The sequence below is a fragment of the Podarcis raffonei genome, chromosome 1 (assembly GCF_027172205.1).
Source record: "Podarcis raffonei isolate rPodRaf1 chromosome 1, rPodRaf1.pri, whole genome shotgun sequence".
NCBI lineage: Eukaryota > Metazoa > Chordata > Lepidosauria > Squamata > Lacertidae > Podarcis > Podarcis raffonei.
Window position 1 is genome coordinate 64439020 of NC_070602.1, and position 17354 is coordinate 64456373.

At 41.3% G+C, this 17354-nt stretch overlaps 1 protein-coding gene across 1 annotated transcript in view; it reads left to right on the top strand.

Moving 5' to 3' along the window:
- The window catches only part of ELP4 (elongator acetyltransferase complex subunit 4), a 148081-nt gene extending 138449 nt beyond the window's left edge, over nucleotides 1–9632 (top strand). Inside the window, exon 10 of the mRNA XM_053389891.1 lies at nucleotides 9060–9632. Coding sequence (XP_053245866.1) covers nucleotides 9060–9191 — 132 coding nt within the window. The 3' untranslated portion in view covers nucleotides 9192–9632. The remainder of the gene's footprint in view (nucleotides 1–9059) is intronic.
- Nucleotides 9633–17354: the final 7722 nt, after the last annotated feature.

The window sequence follows — 17354 nt, forward strand, 5'->3', positions numbered from 1 at the left end:
AAGCGTAATTGACAGCACTAGGATATTTACACTTGCAGCCTTACGCTCTGATCCTAATTCAAATTAATTTTGATGAAACTTTTTATTTCCAGGCAAGTACACTTATGATTGCATCCTTAGTCTGTTAGGTGCAATGTAATAAGCATGTGGTGCTGGCAGAAACAAGTAGTGTAATTTGCAAGTTTGCTTTACGCAAGTGATTGCCTATACGTCTTTATGTTGCTTGCTTATATATTGTACCTGTACTTTGCATGCATAGTACTACAAAACTAAATCTCTCAATGATTAACTCCCTAAAATAAATTAGTAAATTTTCCAGTGTTTGATACCTTAAAGAAATCTACAAAGCAACTTTTTCCTGAATTCACTTATTTTAATTAGCTATAAGAGAATATGGTTAATTAATGTGGGTTATATTGCATTATACAGTCTGTTAGGGGAGGCATGATTGTTAGTGAAGTCTAGTAATTTACATCGCCTCAGGAATTCTTTTCATTGGCTTAGGCATTGCTTGATTTCTCTTCTGTGGCTTAATAGTCAAATACAGAGATTTTAAAAAATTGGGTAAGACGATGTTGATAAAAGATAATTACGCCAAGTAATATGATAGCTTCTCATATGCATGTTATATTCTTGTCATTAAATTAAAGAAATAAAGTACCGTAGATCAGGAACACAAAAATGTGCAGATATGCATACACCTCTGTATGAAATATTCATATAAACAAAATCTCTTTACATTTCCTTTTTAGTTGATTGTTGGTTCATTGTATTGTTAGAACTCTGCTTTAGTCTGAATAAACTAATCATAATTAAGTAGAGAACCTTCTGTGTTTTGGCCTGAGCTGGACAAATGTGAAAACTTTTTAAAAACGAAATGCTTTCATATTCCTTCAGAGTATGTTTTAATGGCAATTTCATAGAATCATAGAATTGTAGAGTTGGAAGGACCATGGTTTGTTCTTGTTTCACAAGTTCACTGACAAAAATATAGCCTTTAATATATCAGCACCTTATATTTTAATGGAAGACCATTTAGATTTTGTTTCTTTCAAGATTTATTTTGCCACAGCATTGTTGGTACCTCTAAGGAAATTGCTGCTTCTGTTCCACATATTGAGATATAGGTCTGCAATCTCCTTTGCTTTTTCTACTTTTGTGTTTTTCTAAGTTGAAGTAATTTTTTAAAAAGTTTTAACCAAATGAGCCCACCTCTCCCTGGTGTGAACATCAAATGTTTTATTAGAGCCCTTCTCTTATTATGTATCTACTCACTCCAAGTCACAGGCAAGGGGTTTAACACCCCACTCCCCTTTTTAACAGAGACTACATCATAGGGGCATATATCATGCATAAAGGAATAACTCTGTTCAACAACCTGATCTTACATTTGTTTATCAAGAAGTCAGTCTCACTGAATTCATTGGGTTTTACTCCCAAGTAAGTATACATTGAATCGCAACTCAAGCGATTCAATGTATACTTACTTGTAGGGCACTGAATATATTGAAGTTAACACTTCACAAACTCTCAAAGATGCTTTATATAAGATCCTTTGGAAATGCATTGGCCAGTTGTCTAACTTTCATACGAGCTACTCATTTGCTCAACTCAATCTAATGACACCTATTTTTGTTTTTGTAATGACTGAGAACAAGCAGCGTGTTTGGCAAGCTAAGTGGATGGTTTAATATACTGTGTTTTAAATTATATTTTATTTTAATCTTACTATAATATTGCAGATGGAAAAGATGGCTAGGAAAAAGGTATGCTTGAAAAGGCCTTAACTATATTAATTCTCATACATACCTTTTGATTGTTGGAGGTGGCTTGAAGATTCTTGTGTCACTTCTGTAGGCAATTCTGCCAAGTATCTAGTCAAACTCTGCAGTGGGGGAAATTGCTTGAGCAAATGACACAAGCACTCCTCAACATCCTCTCCCTGTTAGTAGAACCAAGTTGTCTCTCTGTGGTCCTGGAAGCTTTAAGTGATGAAACAACAGGAGTGATGACTAGAACAACTCATGATGAATCCAACCAATATGGTCAGGAGCTCTGTCCTCAGGGCTATCTAGCAGAGGTTTTCCAAGTGGTTAAGGGATATTTGCACCTTGTTTTTGGAGAGTGGGGAGTTAGAGGACCACTCAATGACCTGCTGTGACCAATTTGCAAAGCACTTGGTGGATAAAGCCACTCACATCCATTCCAACTTGGAAGCCACAGTTAAAGCAGAGTGAGTAAATGTACCTACCTGCTTGCCCATTGGTCTTGAATACTTTTCAGTTAGTATGACCTGAGAATGTGGGCAGGATTCTTGCAGAAGTAAGTTCCACGATGTATGTACGTGACCCTTTGCCTTCTGGCTAAGGTAATCTACCCGAGGTGGTGTGGCCCAGTGAGTGGCTGAAGTGGTAAATGCTTCCTTGTGAAAAGGTGTGAGCCTGTTGAGCTTGAAAAAGACAGTAGTGAAGTTGCTTTTTAAAAAACTGTATCCTGGCATCAAAATAATACATTTCCAGCCAGTCTACTATTCTAGAGTAGGTGCTTGATCAACTGGGAGCAACCCAACACCGAGTATTTCTGGATGATAAAGAGTATCATTTCAATTTGGCTTTGGGACAGAGACAGCTTTAGTCACCCTAGAGTGCCATCCCCATTGGTTTTGCAGGAGCTCTCAGCTGCCTTCAGTACTGTCAACCATAATATTCTAGGAGGGAGTTCCATAGAATACGGCCCACAGTACAGAACATGTGGCTCCTGATGGATACAAGCAGTGCATCCAAGCCACGAGGGAACCACTAACAAAGGCACAAAGTCTGGGCAGGGACGTAAAGAGTCAAGTGGTCCGTAAGGTATTTGGGACCCAGTTGTTAAGGGCCTTGTAGATTAATATGAGCATCTTAAACTTAGAGGCACCATTTTACAGTACTTCTGTTCTTTCTACACGGGCAATTCCAGAAGGTCGTGATGGGGCATTCTTGCCATCCTCCTTCATGTTGGCCTATGAATTTCTGCAGGTAGGCCTGGATTAAAGCAACTGGAGGCTTAGGCCTAGGAGACCTTGGGAGGCCCAAACTTAATAGTATCTAATCATGAGAAATAAAACATCGTTCTCGTCTTTATCTACTCAATAAAAGTAGACTATTGCTGAAATTTTAGCATTGATACACAAATGTTACGTGTGAATGTCTTCATTAATCCCATACTTTTAAAACTTATTAAAGATTATACAATTATAAAAGATGATACAATGGTAAAATAAAAACATTTTATCATTGTATAATATTTTATAATTGTATAATCTTTAATAAGTTTACAAAAATATGGGATTAATGAAGACATTCACACAGAACATTTGTAGGGGAATCATAGCTATGTTATAACAGTAACTATATAAAAAGTCAGAACAGTTTCTTTTGAGCTGTTTTGGATGCAGACTTATCAATTATATCATTAAAATCAGTGTCACAGTTTATCATTTTCTATACAGAGAATGCTTAGATCAGACAACTGATCTTAGGACATTGTTGATCACTGATCATTCTTTATTCTTTTTAGTCTAGAAAATGACCTTTCACCAGTGCAGTTTGTAACCATTAAACACAGGAACAATCTGAAAATTGCTTCCACATTTGAAAAGAAAAACTGTTCTAATTTTCTCCTAGAATATTATTTGATACATATCTTGGTGGCTGAAATATTCATTTTCAGAGTGAGCTCATTTGATGCACGGGTGGAAGTGCTAAGGTCAACATCCTTTGGATACTTGCTGCCATCGTGAATCTTGGTTCCTTGGTTGCTTGCAGGTTCACCAAAAATTAAAAATTGCCAGCTACACTCCTTTACTGCTTTTCTGTCTAGGTTAGCTTCAAGAGCATTAATTACAGGGATAAATGAATTTATCCTAAACTTGTCTCATGGAAAAGGTTTGCCTAAAGCTTTGGATTTTGTCCCATCATCATGGGTGCAGCAAGGGGGGGCAACTGCCCCCAGATTAAGTAAATCAATAAAAATACTTGACTGAGGTTCTTCCCACCCCCCACCCGCCAACATGAAGCCTGCCCCCTCAACATAAATCCTGGCTATGCCCATCATTGTTGGGTTTTCCCATATTCTCTGCCTTCTTTTGATGTCTTGTACTCTACATCTGGTAAATGTGGTAAATTAGCCCAAGTGTTTGATACAAACTGCAATAGTGAGCTGTAAATATTTGCAGTTGTGCTCAGTGAAATTTGCGAACTTTGGAGTGCCTTGCTAACTTTATGAAATTGGTCTAGCAAATGTGTCCAAAGTTGAAGCATGAAAATGAATTCAAATTATTCCAGTTTTGATGTGAGCATTTGACCATGCTTTCTTGTTCAGTATGTTAGCATAGGGTTCACATGATTTTTAGTTTCCATGGGTTTGAACAAGATAACCGTGATGCCAGTAATCAAATGCAGTAGAACCTAAAGCTGTAGTTGAGGTTGGAGAAAAGTTTGCACACAAAGCAGTAGATTTTTCCTTTAGCAGGAAAATACACTATCCATTCTTGAGAGTAGGTTTCTCCATTTCCTTTGGTGGAATAGAATAAATTATCTGAGCAGAAATAGACTTGGTTTTTGTATGTTCTCTTCGAAGTGGTAAAAGGTCCATCCCTGTACTGACATTCTAACAGAACTTTCTCAATCCAAAATGATATATCCTTGTTATTCAGTGTAGTCCATAAACCTGTCATTATTGTCTCTGAAATCACTAGTAGCATGAATAGTTGGTATTTTGGTGTCTGCTTTTGCCTGCCTTGCTTAGACAGGAGGTTATTCTTTAGGCTGGGCACAATATAAAAGGCCCTCCCCCTGGTTGCCACCAGACAGACCTCAGCAAGCTGCTGCACAACCAGGAAGAAATGAGTGACAAAGCAGGGCTGTGTGTGAGATTGTTCCCTCAGATAACCTGGTCCCATGTTATTTAAAGTGTTGAGGTCAATACCAATATCAAAACTTTAAACCTGGTCTGGTAACAAATTGGCAGCCACTACAGTTCTTCTAAAAGTAGTGTCACATACTTGCAGCAGGAATGTCCAATTAACAACCTACCTGTTGCATTCTGCCCCCACATAGAAGACATGGCAGTAATCTGGTCTCTGTGGCTAGACCAGGCATAGACAAACTTGGCCCTCCAGATGTTTTGGGACTACAACTCCCATCATCCCTAGCTAACAGGACCAGTGGTCAGGGATGATGAGAGTTGTAGTCCCAAAACATCTGGAGGGCCAAGTTTGCCTATGCCTCAGGTAGACTATCCCTATCAAAGAATGACCACAGTTGGCATGTCATCTGAATATGAAAAAATGTTCCCCTAACTATTGTGACCTCTTGGGCCTTCAGTGACATCCATGGGTGAAGGAGCACTTACGTGGTAATTGCCTAAATTCCAGACTCAGGAACCACCTACCCACAAGGCCTCTGTCTTACCAAGATTCAGGTGATTCAGCTCACCACTGCACTTATTTGCACAGCCACACCTGAATCAGATGTAGTGGGAAAATAGAGCTAGGTGTCATCAGCATACTGATGACAGCATGCTCCAAATCCCCTAATGACTATTCCCAGCCGCTTCATATTGATGTTAAATATCATTGGGGACAAGATGGTACCTTGCAGCATGCCATAATGTAACTGCCTGGGAGCCTTATGGTTGTCCAGTGCTGTTCACATAATGATGCATTTCCCACAAGATGGATCTACCTGGGCAACACCCCTATTCCCCACAATTAGCTATGGGGCAAAAGGGCATAAAGTCAGCCAAGCAGCTACAAGCGCTTTGCCATGTTCTCAGGAGGCCTCAAAAGCTAAAACTGGTTACAACAATGGTGTCCAAATTTTCAAAGAGGTGAGCAATGTTATCCTCAGTGTGTCTTGGAAACTTTTCATGTAATTTTGTTAACAAACGCATACTGTTGATAGCTCTGCTGGACAAGTATTTGAGAATGCAATGGAGGCAGCAAAGTGTGCTTCCTTTGCTGTCCTCACTGCCATGCAGCAGACACGTTTGTATGCTCAAATGCATATCGTGTTATCTTCATGATAGGTTGTACACCACTCGGCATCCAGTCTGCTTCATGGTCCTCAACACCTCAATGCTAAAGAGCAATGCAAACTCCACAGTGCTGAAGAGGGCACTTTGGAGCAACTAGGTTGCCTGACACATTGCCATTCTGTTGTCAGTTTTCCTCATAGGAGAGTTCCTCGTGGTCATTTTGGCTTCCGTTTTCTTCTGAGCCTTTTCTAACTCCACAATAGGGGTGAACAGAACTATACACAGTATTCCAAGTGTGTTTGCATCATAGATTTGCATGAAGGCATTACAATGTTGGCCATTTTATTTTCAATCCCTTTCCTAATGATCCCTAATGTAGAATTTGTCTTTATCACAGCTGCCACTGAATCAACATTTTCATTGAGCTACCCACTAGAACCTCAAGATCCTTTTCCTGATCAGTCACTGCCAGTTCCAACCCCTTCAGTATATATGTGAACTCTGGCTATTTTGCCCCAATGTGCTTTACATTTCAAACCACATTTTGCCTGCATAGAGCCTAGAGGACTCTTGGTGCTAAAGAAATAAATAGCAGTAGCAATCAATTTCATCATAGTTGTGGCTGTTAATGGGAAGAAGTTGGAAGTGCTTTGCAGTAGGAAGCTGTGAACTGCAAGCGGGTGAATTACTTGTCAAACCTGAACACACAAATGTCCCATTTTATAAATACAGTGGTACCTCGGGTTACATACACTTCAGGTTACATACGCTTCAGGTTACAGACTCTGCTAACCCAGAAATAGTGCTTCAGGTTAAGAACTTTGCTTCAGGATGAGAACAGAAATCGCTCGGTGGCGGCAGCGGGAGGCCCCATTAGCTAAAGTGGTACCTCAGGTTAAGAACAGTTTCAGGTTAAGAACGGACCTCTGAAATGAATTAAGTTCTTAACCCGAGGTACCACTGTACTGTGGATGGGGGGCGTTCCCCATGTCTGGGAAATTGGCAAATTGCCTGTTCTGGATTGAGATCAGATTTGTTATTTTTGGCATGGCGGCAGCAGGAGGCCCCATTAGCTAAAGTGGTCTTCAGGTTAAGAACAGTTTCAGGTTAAGAACGGACCTCCAGAACAAATTAAGTACTTAACCCAAGGTACCACTGTACTCTTGATAAAAGTTAATCCTTAAAAAAAATAGAAAACAACTACTGGCTTGGAATGCAGCGTGACAACTTGTAATGAGTGCAAATTACAAATAATAAACTACTGAGTAGTAGTAGAGAAGCCCCGGAAATGTCTTAATAGAAGACTATACCAATACAGCTCCAGGACTAATATTTTTGGATTTCAATCTATCTAACATCTTTGCTAAGTTTCCTCATCATTGGTATGAGTTTAACACTGTGATTATCAACAGCACTTGCTGTTTCAAACAGGCATTTTAAAGTTGAACTTACTTAGGCTGCAATCTTTTACATACTTACCTAGGAGTAAGTGCCACTGACCTCAATAGGACTTGCTTCTGAGTAGACATGTAGAGGGTTGCACAACACAGAACGTAACACTCTAGCCTAGGGATAGTCAGTGTAGTGCCTAGATGTTGAGGACTACAACTCCCATCATCCATTACTGTTGGCCATGTTAGCTGAAACTTAAGGAAGTGGTAGTCCAAACTCTCTGGGCTGGAGGATACCATGTTAGCTCCCCTTGCAAAAAGACTATTAATAAGGCATGAAATGTTTCATTGTTAGCTGGAAACAGTTCTCTCTGTTGTGAAGATTATTGTGTTTGTGTTGACTGTTGTGTTTAAAATAACTTAATGAGTGGGATTCAGCTTAGCTGTTGAAGGCATGCAACAGGTATGAAACAGGACTGTGCCCCCCATGTGCCCCCTAAATCTGCTCTGGAGAGCTGGGGTGACCCAAAATGGTTTTAGTGATTCACAAGGGGAGAAGACGGGGAAAAGTCTTGTGGATGAATAGACCACTTGGTGTATTCCACACAATATGTATAATTTATTTTTGTTCACAGTATATACTTTGGCGAGGATCCAAAGAGCTACTCTAAATGTACCCAGATGCTTAGGCACACACAACAGGAATTTTGGCCTTTTTTTCATTAAATAACTTGCCTCCATGTTAAGTCACAATCTGCTTTTGAGAGTCCCCTCAATTTCAAAAGTGGCTTGCCGTGTGGCATCAAAGAGACGCTGTTTCAACAAATGCAAAGCCCCTTGGGCATACAGAACTGTTCAAACTAATTAGTTATTTTTAATGGGAGACAGAAGATGTAGGAGACGAGGTCTCTGGAGATAACAAAATAAATGCAGGAAATGTAAGCTTGGATCAAAGATCTGCTTTGGCTCATGGAAACCACTTGTACTAACTCAGTGAAATTTTGGACCTTTTTTTTTTTGGAACACCATTTGCCATTTGGTATAGGAGCAGGAACGTTGTTTGAGAAAAACAAGTCGCTGCAAACCTATAAAGGTCTACTCAGAAACAAGTCTCATTGAATTCACTAGTGCTTAGGCCCCCCACAAATAGCCGCAATCCTATACTAGGTAAGCCCACTGAGTAAGTGGGACTTACTTCTGAATAAACATGCCTAGAATTGCATTACAAGGCCGCATTTCTGTATGCACCTACCATTGGATTCAGGAAATTACACAAGGGTAAACATGCCTAGGATTGCAGTGTAAATACCCCTTTTGGGACTCATGGGGGTAATTTTGATTTCTTTGGGTCTTGGCCTTTGATTTCCATTCTGAATGTACTGATGAAGAAAGCTGAATTTGATTTGAAAAATTCCAGTATCCTGTAGATCAATATATGAAATAAAAGAATCTGACAATCTGGTTTTTGAAAACTGTTCTAATATGTATTTGTTATGCTGTAATAGGTATTCACTGGCAGGGAATAGTACTATGTTTTTAAATGTGTAATATCCAAAGCAAATCTAATTACAACTATGTTCTCTCTCATCTCTCTCTCTTCTCTGTCTCTCTCTCTTCCCCCCCCCCACTCCCTGAAATCTCCTGCCATAGCAATTGCATTTGCCTCCAGACTTGTCAGACACAGTGAGCCGCACAAGCAAACAGGATCTGGCAGAATCTGCCAAACTGCTGAGCTCAGGATGTACTGCTATGGCCATAGGCAAGAAGCACCTGGACTTCTAGTGATTTCTACTTAGCAGTTTCACTCCGATTTATATGACACTCTAATTATGACTGTTAATGACTTATGTAAATATTTTTCTTAATGATTGTGACCCAGTAGTCATATATATATATATATATATATATATATATATATATATATATAGCAAGCTGTGTGCCTTATTTCGCCATTCTGTTTTTTAAAAATATTTGCAAATGTTGTATTGGATGTTTCTACAGTTAACAAACACATCCTATATTTTGATGCCATTTTAAAGATGTAAAATATGTTGCCATTTTGAAGCTGCAGAATTTTCTGTTGCCATCAACTTTACTGTTGTTACTGAAGTTCAGATAATGAATGAGAAATGAAAGAATTACACTTTGCATGTTTAACACAACTATTGTATGCTGTATATCAATATTATGTATATTAAATAAAATCATAAATTTTTAAAAGTGGGTTATTTTAATATGAGACAATCATTGCCCTAAAAAAACATTGTTAAAAATTACGCCTTATTTAGTACCATATATACTATAAGCATTAAATTTCTGTGTATTTTCCACCTATTCTGTTATCAGTAATATGATAAAATATTTTTCATGGTAAAATACATTATAGATAATTACTTTGCCTTATGGGCTAATAAATATATTAAATTGCTTGAGTGAAACTTACTAAACATATACAAAGAATTGCTTTTCAATATAGTTCAAAACAGTAATCCTAAACAACTGAAGTCAGCAATATGAAATTATGTCAGCAGACATTATTCAAGATTGAAATTCAAACTGACAGCTACATTAATGCTAGAAAACCAGGGGAGTGCATTGGAGCTAGAAAGAAGTCTACAGAGCAGCAGAAAACAAAACCAATTCAGGGTTCCATACTATTCTGTATATACTATTTGTAAACATATGAATTTTTCCCTAGGTAAAATGTATAAATATTTATCAGCAGCAAGATTTGCATTTTTGTATTAGAACTAATGTACAAACTATGTGAATAGGTGGCTATCTGGAAATGGTTTTCAAGTGGGACCTGAAAATTACTTTCTATATAGTTCTATTTTGAATTAGCCTTGATAGAACTTTCCACTAAGTTCATTTTGGATTGAAACTTAGGTTTTTAAACTGTCATTTTATAGAGTTGGGCTGAATTATGCTCCCCACAAAACCTTAAATGCTTACTGTAATAATGTTAATGTATTTTGATGGGATTGGAACTAAAGTGTTGGTTAAATGATTTACTTTTTATAACGTTGTGAGTAAAATGGAGACATAGCTTTTAAAACTGTCTAATGTGATGAATGTCAATCATTTTAAAAAATCCACTGTACCATAAACACACACTGTATACAGCTTTTATTCTGAATTAGAATAATTGAATCAATGACAGTGATTTGCCAGGATGTCAAATCTATCCATCATATCCTGTCACTACCAGTTTATTTTTCTGATCAAAATCAAAAAGACTACTGTTTTGTCACCCGCTATTTCATTAGAGGTAACAATTGAGTTTTTTTTCTTTCTTTTTCAAAGATATGTCTGTTTTATTTTTTATTTTTACTATTTCTAAAGACGCAAATCCTTTTTAAAATCTATTCAAAATAAAGTTTCAGAACTGAGCTGTCAGTTTCATAAAGCTAATAGACATCTACATTCTTATACCCATATATCGCTACAGCTTTCAAATCATTTCTCCTTTCGCCTTATATATAATATGAAGCAAAACTTCTCAACACAATTTGAATGGGGACCTATGCAGATATTCAATAGATCAAGTATAAAAGGATTAACACTTTAGTTACTCAGTTATGTTTTTCATGTAAATAAGCTAGGGAATCTTATATACTATTCCTCTATAAATTCTAAAACCTTTAGGCATTATTAAATTAGCTTTTTTACAAGCTATTATTATTATTAATTGTAAATGTCCTTAATGGGGTCTAATTTAGTAGACAATCTTCCAAATATCATTAAAATATATGACTCTGTTGGTGAGTGCAAACTTAAATATAACATGCATAAATATAAAGTACACTCATCAGAACAGGCATTTGAAATAATAAGATCAAGTTGGCATAGAAACCCAAAGAATATATTTTCAACAGCAAAAAGGAAAGGGGAAGATCATTCAGTGAAATCTATATTAAATGTTGTTTTTTGTTTCACATGCTCTGTGAAATAAGTGCTGCACCACACACATACCCAGTGTTCTACACCTAAGGTGAAATACCTATTCTTTTACTTCTAGAATATTGTTTAACCAACAGTAATTTGGTTTAGCAGTCATTTTCCTTATCAAGGTAAAGGTAAAGGACCCCTGACAGTTAAGTCCAGTAACAGACGACTCGGAGGTTGCGGCGCTCATCTCGCTTTCAGGCTGAGGGAACCGGTGTTTGTCTGTAGACAGTTTTTCCGGGTCATGTGGCCAGCATGACCAAGCCGCTTCTGGCGCAACGGAACACCGAAACCAGAGCAGCACACAGAAACGCCGTTTACCTTCCCACCAGAGCGGTACCTATTTATCTACTTGCACTTTGGGCGTGCTTTCGAACTGCTAGGTTGGCAGGAGCTGGAACTGAGCAACGGGAGTTCATCCCGTCGCAGGGACTCGAACCACCGACCTTCTGATCAGCAAGCCCAAGAGGCTCAGTGGTTTAGACCACAGTGCCACCCACGTCCCTTTATCAAGGAAAACTGAATAGTAAAATGGTTACACCCTATTTGGTAAATAAACAAATGTTCTGTAGGATACATTAAGTAACAGGACTGTTTCTTCAGATTAAATGAAATAGCTCAAGCTTGGCATGAAGTTTCCTCTTTCCATTATGACCATTTCCTAACAGATATGCAACCTTCAACGGTCTAAAGACCTACATTTTACCTATTTAATGTAAAGCTTTAAAGGAATCCATAGACCAAAGGCATAATACACCCACACAGGTATGCAGCTGTTTATGTGCTGAAAGGTGAGCATTGGGTTGACCAGGGCCTTGTTTTCCTCATTTCCCTTCCCCTTATAGAATATAGTCTTGCATAGGCAAGAGGGAGAGCTGGATTGGCCTCCCGTTCCTGGCAAGTGCATATGTACCTGTGCATACAAAAGGAGGAGAAACAGGGCTCTTACGTCAGTCCCACTGCAAGTGGATGGGCCTGATCTTCACATGCATAAGGGTGGTGAAATGGACTGCTCTACTTCAGACTGTGAGGGGATGACATCTTCAGTGTTCTCTTGCTGCTGCTGTTTATTTCTACCCTGCCTTTTATGGCAAAACCAAGGCAAATTAGAATTGAAACATTAAAAGCAATACAGTCGTACCTTGGATGCGGACGCCTTGAAAGTCGAACATTTTGGCTCCCAAACACTGCAAACACAGAAGTTAGTGTTTCAGTTTGCAAATGTTCTTTGGAACCCGTATGTCCGACGCGGCTTATGCGGCTTCCAATTGGCTGCAGGAGCTTACTGCCGCCAATCAGAAGCCACACCTTGGTTTCCAAATGTTTTGGAAGTCGAATGGACTTCCAGAATGGATTCTGTTCGACTTCCGAGGTACCACTGTACAAGTTTGGGGGACACATTATCCTAGCAAAGGTCTGGAATCATGCACCTGGAGCATAGATAGACACATACAACCTTAACATGCACTTAGCACAGAAACACATCTGATGCATATGCACTGACAGGCATGCACATGCTTACACACAGGTTAATGAAATGGCAAAGTCCTCTGCTCAAAATGGTTTGTTTTTTTTTGTTCCTGACACCAACACACCAAGAAACAAGCATTCAGAGTATTCACCCGTTTTCCAATTGTCATTTAAATCCACCCATGGAAATGGGAAAATAGGAACAAAAGTACTGCCTGTAAGAAGCATTCTGTCTACCTTTCCTGGCTTGCCCATGCTTGAATTGTTTAATTTTGAATTATTATAAAAGCATAATATTTAAAATCTCTAAACAGCATACTAAAATGCAAACATAAAAACCTTAAAATGGTATCATAAAGCACAGATAAATATATATACTATAATGATAGGATCTTGTGTGTCAGGGAAGGCCTTGACAAGAAAATAAATTTTAACAAACAGCTGAAGTGAATGATGTTTCATGTATGGCAGAGGGAAAGGCATTCCAGAGTGCAGGGACAATTGTGGAAAATACCCATTTTCAAGTGGTATTCTGTAGGACATAGCACCATGAGTAAAATCTTCCCAGTTGATGTAAGTCATCTTTAGAAGTCTATACAGGCCTCATCTGCAAACTGATTCTACATGATCAGGTTAGATATTGCATCAAGCACCTCACCAGACTAATGGGGTGACCAACTAGGACTCACAACGGATATGAGGAACCTGGTTTGCAGAGTCAGGAGAAGAATGAGTGAAGTGTTTCAAAATGCAGCTTCAAACAGCAGCTCTTCCTGCTGACAATTGCTGCTTCCTGGCATCCCCAATTAACATGAGGTCAGCAGAGTGCTTCCAGAATTGAACAAGTAGTTCTGATCACTAACCATAGGCTCCAACTCCTAGGGGGCCAGGTCCCTTTGGCCCCTGCAGTCAAACATTTGAAGGGATTGGGGCCCCCAGAGATTATAGGCATTGTTACCTTTCTTTTCCACGCTTGGACTTTGTTTCCCAACAAGCGAATTTGGCAAGAGAGCTGGGATTGGGCAAAAACCTCTGACATCGTTTCTTATGGCCCTAATGATTGGAGCAGGGGGACAGAGAAAGAGAGAGAATTCAAACTGCTTGCTCCGTGGGACAGGTTCACAGAGCTCTGGTAGGATAAGAGAGGAAGCGGCTCCCGGTTACTTATCATTAAAAAAAATTAAACTAGGAGTGCCTGATTCAGATAACTTGGAAGTTAAAGCTTTCAACCTACTGTTGTTGCTGTTGTTCTTAATCCGCCCTTTACTCCAAGGTCCCCGGGTGGGTTACAACAATTAAAACATAGTATTTAAAAGCAATTTAAAACTTACTGTCACAGAAGTAAGGTGGGTCCTAAAACTATGACCAAGCAGGCAAATGCATAATTTTGCAGCCAGCCCTCATTGATTTGGGGCAGAGAACGCAACCAGATACCTAAAAACTTGGTATTGGGGAGAGCTGGATTCAAGTCCCTTTTTAGCTTTAAGAATTCATAGTAGCCCTGGACCAGTTGCTGTTTCTGAGACCAGTCAATCTCACAGAGCTGTTTGGGGGATAAAAAGTAGGGGTGGGAATAAACCGTTTCACAAGCACAAAGTACCTCCATTGCTAGCGGCTGCTCACAACAACTTGCCATAATTTAAGCTGTGTTTCCAACAGTCATAGCAGTTTGTTTCTCTCCACCAGCCTGCATACCACCCTTCCTGCTATCCTTTCCTGCCAACTTTTCCACAGACTACAAAGCCACTGTTTTCCGTATCTTTGTATAGCGTGTTGTATTCCAGCCAAATAAAGCACAAGCTGGTTACTGGGAGGTGGTGGTAGTGGGGAGGCTGTGGCCCTTTAGATCTTAGAATCTTAGAATTGCAGAAGGGACCACAAGGGTCATCTGGTTCAATCCCCTGCACTGCAGGAATAATTCACCCAAAGTGGAGCTCGAACCCAGAACCCTGAGATTAAGAGTCTCATGTTCCACCAACTGAGCTGTGTTGCAGCTTCAGCTCCCATCAGCCCCACGCCAAAGGTCAATGTTGATGGCAGCTGTAGTCCAGGGACAGCTAGAGGCTCACAGGTTCCCCATCAAAACTTTGCATGGATGTGCACCCATACTCACTTCCTCCAGGCAAGCAAAAGAAGTTATCACAGTGCAAGGAAACATTCCGGCCAAGCAAAAGGACTCATGGAGGGTGTAGAGCAGGCCCTTCAGGAGGTGTTGCCTGGAGAAGATGCAGAGCTTACAAAGAATCCTGAGAGACTTGGCCACATTTGGCCTGAGGTTCCAGAGCAACTTTACAGATCAATGAAAAACCATCTAAAATAGATGACATATAAGGAAAGGGGAATGGGGAGGGAGGAGGAAAGGAACAAGCTCAGGTACTAGTTTTTCCTATAATGACCAGTTGGGATGGAAACAGTGCAGGGAGCTTGATGGAATGAGTGCTGCTTAGTGACAGTTGCAGAAGAGCCAAAGGCAGCTCTGAGCAACAATGATAGAATAACCCAGCTTCCTTTCTCTCTCTCTCTCTCTCTGCTCTGCAGTCTGGGGGAATCTTGGCATTTGCTCAGTACCATGTATGTCTATTTCCAGCATGGCCTACTTTTAAAATGTTTCAATCTAAGCCCTGATGTTTCACCCCTAGTTTCATTTAAAGTCACACTGTGTTGTGCATCTTCAAACAGCATTCTTATACAAGCATCTTTTGCTCATTGTTTTTCTGCATTCTGACTGCGAATGCAAGAAAAATGTATTGGGGGCAGATCCTCACAGGCACTGTGTGAGAGCATGTAATCACCTGCACGTTTGGTGCACAGTGGTGGCAGCACAGATAGGATTCGTGTAGGGCTTACTCCCAGTGGCGTAGCGTGGGGGGTGCCAGGGGTGCCGGGCGCACCGGGCGCAACATCTGGGGGGGCGCAAGTCCAGAGGGAAGGGACAAGTTCCTTCCTCCGCCGGGCTCCCTGCCGCCACCGCCAGCCTTGCGCCCTAGCGCGCGCGCCGCCCCCCGCCGCCGCTGCGGCTGTGCTCCACTCACTGCTCGCAGGAGGAGCAGCCGCTGCAGCAGCGCTGACGCCACCACCGACGCCTGGCCGGGCACGGGCAGCCTCCGCACCCCGACGCCGATGCCATCCCCTCGGCCCAGCCACAGGCGGCGGCTGCTTCTGCCGACTGGGAGGGAGGAGAGCTCCGAGGGGCCTCGCCGCGCCCTGCGCTCCCCAAAACCCTCCGAGAGGAAGCCGGCGGGCGAGGGTCTCCCGGCGGAAGGGGGCGCCGCTGGCTCTGGCTCTCTCAGCCGCGGGGGGGGGGAGGACGGAGCGCAGCTGGAAGCCCCCGGACCCGGCCGGGAGGAGGAGAGGCGCTCGCCAAGCCCGGATCTGGAGCGCCTCGGAGCGCGGGCTCCACCTACAGCCCAAGGAGAAGAGGGGGCGGGGAGGCGCCCGAGGGGAGGGGGCTTCGGCTGCCTCAGCCCGCGGGGGCTCCGCAAATAATAAATTTAATAAATTCCTGCTGAGCCTTTGGGGGGGTCCTTGGCTCCTTCGCTCGCCCCCAGCCCCAGTGGTGTAGCGTGGGTGGGTGCGGGGGGGTCGGCCGCACTGGTGCAACATGGGGGGGCGCACTCGCACTCGAGTGCTAAAATCCACGGGTTAGGGGGCGCAAATTACTTGCCTTGCCCCGGGTGCTGACAACCCACGCTACGCCACTGCTTACTCCTTAGCCTTTTCTTCTCCCAAAGATATCCTGAAAGGCTTAAGATTGGAGTTTTGCTTCTCCTGGATGGGCCCCATCTGCCCTTCGGCATGTAGGGAAGTTTGTGCACATTTCTTACAGTGCCTCTGTACAGCAATCTGCTCCTTCTAGTCCTCCTGTATATGAAATACAATTCTACCAGTCCAGAGACGCTGGACTGCCCAGCTTGGTACTGTACTGTGCACAGAGATATCCAATGTTTGGGGATGTTCCATATCTGCAGCCTCATAGAATAGATGCTGCCAGCTTCCATGAACTCAATGACCACTACTCTCTAGGCAGGGAACCAAGAGTGGTCAGTTCAAGTATAACACACAGGCACCATAAAAAAATCACAGCATTCAGAGAAAATGATGGTGGTTGTGGTAATGATGATGGCACCATCTACAAGAGCTTTGCAATTATGGAGTAATTAGGCTTATAATTACATACAAATATGTACATTTGTATATTGCAAACAGAATGCTAAGGACAGGCTTAACGTTAAAGAGAGACTTATTAGCAAAAAACCCAAAAACTATTTAGTATAGACACTAGGGAACAAATAAAATTGTTTTGTAGGTAACATCGATTTCAGGGGAACCCCACCACCACCACTGGCCATTCCCATGTGTGGGTGTAGTGACTGGAGTGTTAGCTTTGAACCTGGGACAGACCAGGGTTCACATCCCGACTCTCCCATGAAGTTCACCGAAGAAGGACCATGGGCCAGTCACTGTCAGCTTAACCTACTTCATAAAGTTGCTGTGAGGATAAAATGGGGACAAGACCTGCAGTATGTA